Below are 9,905 nucleotides of genomic sequence, written 5' to 3' on the forward strand. Positions count from 1 at the left end.
GCACACAACCTCCCCTAGCCAGTAGCTAGCAAAAAGACAAAGATTTAAGATGAATATCAATAATTTGGAGATGGACTTATTTGCATTTATAATCACTCCACCTGGTTTATTAATGTGTTTAATCTGCAGCAAGAAACAGCCAAAAACTAAAAGTTGTCAGCTTCTCGTTCAATTTTTTCCATTACACCTTAAATGGTCCAACAGCTACATTCTGCCACCTCGGGCACCTTTTAATTCAAACAATAAGATGGGAAATAAGAGGCTGATTTCAGCCTTTTAAAGTCAAACATTGAGAGACACAAGAAACTACTAGCACATACTGACACATGTTTACAGCCAAAATAGTAAAATGGACATTAAATTTGTGGCTCTCAAGGTGATTTGATTTTTGTTAAAAGGACAAAATGGCTCTTCTTAACTTTTGGGTTGCCAACAAATCCAGTCGACCTATTTAATCTCACTATTGTATAAGGTGGAAGAGGAGAACTTCCATCTCTACTTTCTGTTGCTGTTACAGTTTTCATATCACATCCCCATCACCAGCCTTACATTCATCTTAGACTCACTCTTCTCATACTAAACCCATATGACAACGCCATTGTTCACACTTCTGACATGAAAGAACAAGTAAGACACATAAGGGTTATTTTATTTGTTCTTTATTATAAAATACAAAATGGGAACATTTACATAAACATGTATACCGCAGACGGCCTCACAAACCAGTTCAACAGAATGCAGTAGGTAAATATTACATCATAGTACATCATATCCTGTTTAATGTCTCTAGTGTGTTTGCCCTTCAACCTCTGTCCTCCAACCTCATCCATCACCAGGCATCACTCCACTAAAACTTGCTTTCATCTCTGTATAAAATATAGTCACTGCTTTTCATTGACAGATCCACTGTGGTGACCATGCACTAAAATACTCAGGAACTACATGATGACGAGGCCCTTTACTGAACTTTACAAAAGTGTCCAATGTTCTGCGAGAGGTCAAGAGCTCAAAGGGCAACCGACCCATGCCTGCTCAGACTTGAACTGACAAGAGCTGTGCAGTACAGTACAACAGCTTAAAGTCTTGGAACACAAACACATTCACTCATAAGGTGCTTCTTCATTTCAGACGGTGCGTGTGTGTGTTTGTGTATCTTACACCAGTGTTTTCTGACACTCAAGCAGTAGAGGATATATGTATTCCACAGCCAAGGCAACATTCTGAACATTTGGTCCTAGAGAGAAAGAAAAAGTCAAAGGGAGTGGATCAAAGATTACATTCAAACTGCAAAGCAAAACATCACTGTACCTCATACACTTGAAAAGATAAAATCACTTGGAATTACTGAAAAACTGGAGTAATGGAGCTGCACTGATTACTTATTGACGCTGCCTATACATTTACATTTACAGCATTTAGCAGACGCTCTTATCCAGAGCGACTTACAAGAAGTGCTTTGTCTATCTAGAGAAAGTATCTTTGCTAGTTACCAATAAGTTAGAGAAAAAGACAGTCCTGGGCTCAGATACTGCTAGATACAAAAGTCACTGTAGAAACCAGAAAAAAGGAACAGAGTTGAGCACAGAACTCTGTGCCATACAATGCAATACAATACAATACTAGTAAACTACAATACACAGTGCAATACAATAAAATATAATAAGTGCAGCACAATATATCACAAACAATACTTAATTCAATGCTCATTTAAGTGCTGTGTAAAGAGATGTGTCTTCAGTTGAGTGTACTGAGTGTACCATTATATACAGTACTGTGGAAAAGTCAGAAAACACCCTTCATTCATTTAATTTCCAGTCAAAACAGCCATTAAGTAACTCATTTTTCAAAATCAATTAAAAGAAAAGCAACATTTGCCTTTATTACATCTTCCATTATTTTCTGGAGATTTGCTTTCAGTTTTTCAAAGAAATCTGCAGGGATATTTTTCCACACCTCTAAATTTTCATCTTAGTTTGCTGCTGTTTCTGCTTCTCACGATCCAAATAATTCCAAATATATTCAGTGATGTTGTGGTCTGGACTCTGGAATGGTCAGTCCACTGTTCTGAGAAAGACCAGCAGTTCTGTTTAATCATCTTTTCTCAGTAAGGGCTTCTCGATAGCTACACATCATTTGAAATTCATAGCATTGAATCTTCCCACATTGGAAGGACAGACAGAAACACCTGAATCAAGAGTGGAGCTTGATTGTCTCCTCTCTCAAAGATAAATGCTTTAAGTGCTGTTTATCTGAGCGGGCAGTTTGGGTGGTCCAACAAGTCTTGCATGGTTGTTAAATACCATTTTCGCTGTAGCTTTTAACAAATTTTTAAACTCTAGTTTTGGAAACTCGTGTTTTCTCCACTTGCTGTATTTTTTATTGACTATCCTCTTCCTTATGCAAATCTTGCGTCTCATCTCCTCAATGACCAACTTGTTCCATTTTAATTGAAAATGAAATAAATGAAGAGTAGTCTCTATTTTTTTTGCACAGTACCATATGCAATATATGTTTATAATTTAGGAAAATTCAGCTGCTTACAGTACTGCTTGTTAGCCTATTAGCTGCAGAAAGAGCACTTCAAGATGGAAGCCTGTGCCTTCAACTGTGGCTAAATCAATGGCTAAGTCTTAAAGTTATGTGGCTAATACTGTAATCGGTTTATCCTCCATAGGAAAACACAGCAATAACACTCAATAAGGACAAATCCTGTAGCATTTTCCATACATTTTAATTAAATCTGCTGGCCACAGAAGGCACAATAATAGGGAATTAACCAAATACTCTTTACATCCAGCATTATACGTACATTATGTTAAATCACAGGATTTCACTTGCCTTACTTGGCAGGTTTCTAAATTCCATTCATGGAGGGTCACTGCACTGCACAGTTTAGTGCCTTCGCTAGTCCGTCACATCCCATTCAATGTACTAGTTCAGCAGTTCATAATCTTCTGCCTCACACACTTGCACAGCACATTAACATTTTTCCTAACACACCTGTTCCAAATCAGCTCATTCAGAAATGAAGCAGGAAAGTTAAAGCAGTAAACACTACAGTGTGTAAGGCAGCCGGAAACCTATACATCAGTTAATTATCAGGTTGAATGAGATGTGTCAGAATAGTCTCAGCTAATCCATACAGTGAAAGAAAAGAGGCCTTCCAGATATCTTGTAGTAAACGTGCTCTTTCTACACCAAACACAGACGTCATCCTGATGTGTAGCCTTTACCTGTTACTGTTATATTGCCTGTAGAGAACACTTGCACTGTGGCCCTGAGGTTTTTGATTCTGTATGATGCAGCAGGGTGAATCTCAGGCTCATAACTGAAAAAAGGTAATACAAACGAACAAAATACAATAAATAAATTAATTAACTCAAAACAATAATACATATTAAAGGGCCAGGAATTATTTTATGCATTACTTTGTCCATCTCAGACTGACCTAATCTGCCTCTTGACAACTGGTGTGCTCTGCTGCCTTATTAGCACAAGAGGGAGCTGTTACTCTACCACTACAATGATCAGAGAAATTCTCCTTAAAACAATTAACCTCTAAAGTGTCGCAATTGTAAGCAAAATCTAAAAGCAAAATCAGTTGGTGTCCAAAAAGAAAAAAGTAAAAGTAAAGATTTTCTAACATTTTTGTTAGCAGTACCTTGCAATGGGACGGTTGTTCTTAGTGAACTCAATGAGACGGATCTGAAAAGGCATGGAGCAGACCGCTAGGACGTTCACAACCTTAAAGTCCGAAAACCTCACCTGCAGGAGGGAAACACACGCAACAGCAGTTTTATCCCACCTGACTCATCATATTCAGTATAAATATTAATGTAAAAAGCCCAACAAAGCAAAAGGTAACCTTGAAACCTATCTTCTGGAGGCAGCGGGCTAACCTTCTGGCTCCGAGTTTAGCTTCATCCTCACTACAAAGAGAAATAAAATCGACAAACAGCATTTATTAGTCCACAGCATTTTAGAAACTAGAAGAATACAGAATACAGAGTTTTCAGTTATTCAAAGACCTTGTTGCTCCAGTGCAAATGATTTTCCCTGATGACCATATGGAGGCAGTAATGCGAGGTTTCCGTAGCTTCATCAGAACTTTCTGCAGTGACAGAAGTAATGACACAATGATGGTAAAAATACTTTTCGGTAAATATAGCTTCATTAACCCCTTACAATCCCCAGCTTATTACACACCAAGGCTTATTATTTAGTAACCACAGGGAATTCAATGAAAACTGGCTTAGCTATTCTTAGGTTATAGAAGTGTCTAATAAAACTGGCCTTGTCTTTTTAAGTTGTTGACAAGTTGTCATTCCCATACAGAAGACAACCCTCTCTTTGACACTCAGCTGCTAATGGCGTTTTTTCTCAGGTTCCCGGAGCCTATTTAAACTCAGCTACTTCATATATGGTAGGCATAGTGGCACAGTGTACACTACACAATTCAGAAAATCCTACCAGATTTTTAAAGCAGAGAACATCTTACATATATTGTCATTCTTTTACAGAACGTCTTGTCTGCATGCACCATGATTAGTCAGAGAGAGGGAACCAAACAGCTACAAATAAGCACTCAAAATCTCAGATTTGACTGTTCTAGAGTGATACAAACAAACCACAGCTGCACTGGACTTGTTTGCACTCTTGAGTACATATGAAGAGAGCATAAAAAAATGTAACTTTTGAATGAAAATGGGGTAGAGAACTGTGGATATTTTCTATTCTGCAGCAAGAAGCTGAGAGGCATTTTACTATGAACTGGCAAGCCAATGTGAGTTTGCCTTCTGGTTATTAAGGCACTTTATTAAGGTTATAGAAGTATTTGTGTATTTGCCAGGATTTAACACACTGTTCCTCAGTCACCATGTATATTTGCTTTTTCACCCTTTTGTCCTCTCTGCAGGCTCTGTCATTGGATCCTGCCAAATCACTCATTCAGTCAAACTGATGCACATCTCACATAGGGGTGTAAATCAACACATTTCATCATGATGTGATTCTACATCGACTCTTTTAACCAACGGTCCAACAATTTTCAATACCTCAGTGCTATGCTGGAACGCGATTTGATTCAGTTCGATACTGGGGTCTATAGTCGATATAAAGTTATTGTGGCATCAGAGCACCCCTGAGTTCAGTACATATGGTGTAAGCTTGTTGCGTTGCATAAGCACTGGAACAAGTATGAAAAAAACACCAACGCACTGATGATACTGGATCATTTGCTATTTGGTTGATACCTTGATGCAGATCGATGGACTGTTACATGCATTCTCTCACAGTCTAAACGTGCATGAATGTTCAGAGTAGTAATCGTTAAACATTACTGAAATTATCTGGAAGCTCAGATCGCTCCAGAACTATATCAGGAAGCTAAGGAAGACTGGTTCGCCCTCACACACTGCCAGATCAACTAAGTCCAGACCAGGACGTTCACTTACAAGTGTTAAAATATGTCAGATTGGACAAAAAATGATGTAGTAAACACCAGGCTTTAAGCTGATCAGGCAGCTATCCAATTGTGAAAAAGCATAATATAAATGCAATAACAATGCAGTGGAGATTGACTGCTATTCAAGCGCTCAGCTAGTCCATGTGTCAACACATCAGTTTTCCAAGCTGCACATGTAATCTTTAATTCTCCCAAATGGAATTATGTTGTTACTGAAAATTAATTATAGACAAAAAGCTGCTCATAATAGGAGAAGGTTCTGGTTGCAGCCATGCACTCTCAGCCTGACATGCACTGCCAGCCTATTGATGACATCAGTGCACACTCTATCACGACCGTGTTTTTGTCAGTTTTATGAGGAAAAACAGTGAACCATGTATTGCTGGGCAACAAGAGTTACACTGAATGTATACTAACGTTGCCATATTGATAATAAGGTAATACAATATGGAAACTTTCTAATTAAAACCTACTACGACGTTAAGACATGGATGTCAGGTTTATTCACAGAAAAACAAAACGGTTACCGCTGAAACTCATGAAGGCCATGCTGAAGAGGATGTTTGCCGGTTATCAAAAACTGTAATATTGACTAAAATTGAACGTATTAGGGATTGTAAGAGGTTGTCAATTTAGTACAGATTACTTTTGCTGTATTGTCAACATTGTCACAATCTCCTAGAAAATTCCTACCTTTCTTAGGAATTACACCGGCGACAACATTGTGGGCAGCAAAACGGTACATTGTCACAACGTAACTGTGTTTGCAGGGCTGTCAGGAGTACATTTGTATATGGAATCAGTCCCAAAACACCTGATTAAACGATCAGAATCCTTTACACTTTGATATCAACCCATCAGGAAAACACAGAAAACCAGCGACTACTGAAGACCACCAGGAACCAACAGACATTTAATGGGTTCTATGATCTTTTTCATCAGGAAGGTACATTAAATATAACTCTCTAGCTGAGTTTTGGACAAAAAATAGATTAAGTGATGATATCGCTAAGCAGCAGCCAAAAGTTACCGTTCCGTTGGGCTGCTTTTGCCATTGTGGCAGAGAGTGCATGTGCACGTGACGTCACTGGGGCTGAGAGTGCATTCCTGCAGCCAGACTCTATTGCATAATAGCTCCTGTAGCCTTTTACAACCTCAAACTAAAGTCCATTTCTCCTTTAAGTTGTGATTAAATGCATAACAAATGCATAATTTATGTGCACAGCATCATTTCAGATTCTTGAAGGGAATTCCCTGAAATATGCATGGTGGGAAAGGCAGCACTGCAGCAAATTCGATTCCTGTCCAATCAGATTTCTGTCTAATAGACACATTTTAGCTGCCAAGTGTAAATAGACTGTTCATAATTCTTATCTGTACACAATCTGAATATGACACATGCCAAACAAGAGTAAACAGGCTCTAAATGTGACTAATGTTTGCTGTTACTTACTCCAACTTCCGGCTTATAGATAACGTTATTCCCCTCCAGGCCAATGGTGCGGAGGTTCAGGTGGCACCTGGTTCTGAAGACAGAAACCACGTTCGTAATGATAATGTCCAGTGCCACATCGTTACTCTGTTCCACAGGTTCCATGAGGCTTCTTTGGACCGAATAAACTTATGCTTTTACAAATGCATGCCCCTTTTACATGTACCCTGGAAAAAAGAAATAAAAGACATATTATACACCTAATATGTTGACTATGTAGTATGTTACTGATGGCATGGTTGTTGATGTTCCATGACTGCAGGTCGCCCTGTGAGTGTAGCCTACCAAATTTAGGTGGTAATTTGGCATCGGGGCGGCTTTAATGGCTTATGGAGGCTGTAGCCATTGCTGTACCCTCTGGAGCTGTGTTTCCTCGACTCTTTCTCAAACAGTACAAAGAAGAGTTTCAATATGCTGCACTAGATCATAAAACATCTGCAACGTTGTTAACCATCAGCCATGTCCCGATCGAACGAAAGGCATCACACCTGCTGTCAACACTTTATTCCAAAAACATGAAGATTTAGCCACTTATTAACCTAAATGTGACGTATGTATTGATACCACAACTACCGAATAACATCTTCCAGCTTGAAAAGTGTTAACTGTGGCTTCTGGAGGGCATGGGTTTGGTTTCTGTGTGTTCATCCAGAGAGAGAACCCATTTCTCCCCTTACCTGTGACTGCTAATCATATCAGAGTTTATACATTTACATAGTAGTAGTATAGTTATACGTTGGATCACTTTATTTACCACACTAAATATCTGGGACATTAATATTGCCATACCACACAGTAACACATAACCATGTTTATAAAAGCATAATGATTTGACAGCATTTATGTTTACCATTACTTAAGAAAATACTTTTGGAAATACCTAAAATGCATCAGTACTTGTAGCACCAGTCTCTCAGAAAACAAAGTTTAAAAAGATAACAGCAAATTTAAAGGGAAAATCCACTACTTTTTCAAAAATTCTGAATAGTTCAGTGATTGAAATGTAAACAGTGTCTCGATGCGAAATGGTTCATTTCTTTACAGTGGTGGTGATAGGAACCAGGGGTCACCAACGCAAATGTATTTACTATCAAAAAACACCAGTGAACCCAAATGTGCCTTCCGAGTGTTTATGTTTAGTGTTCATTACGGAAAAGTAGTGTTAAATAAATAAATGTAAAAAAAAAAAACGTAGGTTTGCTTTGGGGACTATTTTGCCTCCTGCACCCAACCTAATTCTGCACCACGAATGGATTACATTAATAGATTAAAATACATTTTTAGTCAAAACTTTACCACAGAACTCAGATCTGAGACACCAAGCAGTGCATTCATAACCACTTCATATAACGTAGCTAACTAGGTTAGCTTAATAACTTTCTGTGAAGGCGCTTTTAGCGGTGCACGTCTGGTTCTTATCACCACCACTCTGACCCATTCTGACTAGGTGAGCTTCTCTAGAAGGGAGCATTTCACAACAAACCAGTCTGACTGACATCGCTGACATCTCAACCATTTAATTATGTAATTTGTTTGTCATCGGTGGACTTCTCCTTTAGCCAGCGTTGCTTGCTGCGCGGCAACAGCAGCGCTAGCACAGCTAGCTGCATTATTTCAGCTGTTTACAATCTGCAATCTACTTTTTTCTCTATTCTTACCAACTATGCAGCTAAAATGAACATATTCCCTTGTTAACTAAGCAGATGCCTGCATTTACCACCATACGGCCTTCGCCTAAATGGCCATTTTTAGGCTCCAGTTTCTGAATGCCAACTGTTAACAAGGCGTAACGTTAACTAACCGACTAGCTCTCCACTACAATGCTTCAGCACTAGCTTGCCAGAAATTGAGCACTTACTTGGGAAATGAGATTCGTTTAAACGTTTTGAGTACTAGTGATATCTTTAACGGTACTGAAATGCTGTTTGCCGTTCTTATTTGCGGGAATTAGGAAAAGTGGGCATTAAACCGAACAAAAGGCTCCGTACTGGCAACAAACAGCCCGGCGACTGTTGTCAGCACCGTCATGTCCTGTTATGGTGAGGCGAAAGTGTAGCATGCTGACGCTATAGCGCCCCACAGTGGACCCGGAGGATATTTTAACCTCTTATTGCACGAAACGTGAAATATACATAAAAAAATGTTTCCCGTGATTTTTATGTCTATAGAGTTGTACGTTAGTCTAAAGAATTGAATATGGCAACAAAAAGCAAAACATTAATGCATATTTTTTGCGATAGAGAAAGGTATAAAAACTATACTGAAAAATCAAGCTTGGAATGTAAAAAATAATGTGACTGGCAGTGTATTCATTAACTTATAGTGTGCATTGCAGATTGCAGTTCCATTATTGCAGACTGTTGCCACATAGCAACAATTATATGTTATCATTCTGTACAACACATATAGCATATAAATGTATTTACGCCATGCAATGAAGAGTTGTCATGCAGTTAAAAGTGGTAGTTAAGGGTCAGATGGGTTGCAGGCCCACAGTATTTACGGATGCTGAAAAGTTTGGTGGTGAAAGTTTTAGTGTTTTTTTTAATCTAAAGAATTTAGTTTCATGAATAGTATTTTTTACATCTTCGGTAGAGATGAAGACAAATCTGAGAAACAGAGGAAGGAGGAAGAAATAGCAACAAAGACAATGAACAAAAGCCAGGCCTTAATTTATAACAGCTCACAACAGCACCATAGTTGGACAAAGTTATAATCAATCAGAAAAAACTTTGGGCCATAAAATGGAATGACCACTACCTGAGGATGGTGTCCCAAAGAGGGGGGTGGTGATAAGAATTTTGTAGTGGCTATGAAAGAACACGTTTGTGGGTGGAGCGTGGAAAAGTCAGTTCATGACTGTAATATCTCAGATAAAGATTTCTCAGTTAGCCAAAAAATCAAGCATGAGCAATATGAGGTCAGGAACATTCGTACTGGACATTCTTC

The 9,905-nt window shown here is 38.6% G+C and overlaps 1 protein-coding gene across 3 annotated transcripts; it reads right to left on the reverse strand.

Annotated features, from left to right (window-relative positions):
• Positions 1-643: 643 nt before the first annotated feature.
• tbpl1 (TBP-like 1) lies at positions 644-8,992 on the reverse strand. Of its 3 annotated transcripts, none has more exons than XM_017707250.1 (8): positions 8,815-8,992; positions 7,242-7,335; positions 6,918-7,123; positions 4,029-4,111; positions 3,866-3,929; positions 3,662-3,765; positions 3,234-3,328; positions 644-1,234 (listed from the first exon to the last, which is right to left on the reverse strand). In XM_017707250.1, exons 3-8 carry the CDS (start codon positions 7,059-7,061, stop codon positions 1,155-1,157), a joined length of 570 nt encoding a protein of 189 aa, XP_017562739.1. In that variant the 5' UTR covers positions 7,062-7,123; positions 7,242-7,335; positions 8,815-8,992; the 3' UTR covers positions 644-1,154. The 3 variants fall into 3 exon arrangements, with proteins under 3 accessions (XP_017562739.1, XP_017562749.1, XP_017562758.1); XM_017707260.1 differs by having other exon boundaries at positions 7,242-7,339; XM_017707269.1 differs by lacking the exon at positions 7,242-7,335.
• Positions 8,993-9,905: the final 913 nt, after the last annotated feature.

The sequence above is a fragment of the Pygocentrus nattereri genome, chromosome 9 (genome assembly GCF_015220715.1).
Source record: "Pygocentrus nattereri isolate fPygNat1 chromosome 9, fPygNat1.pri, whole genome shotgun sequence".
NCBI lineage: Eukaryota > Metazoa > Chordata > Actinopteri > Characiformes > Serrasalmidae > Pygocentrus > Pygocentrus nattereri.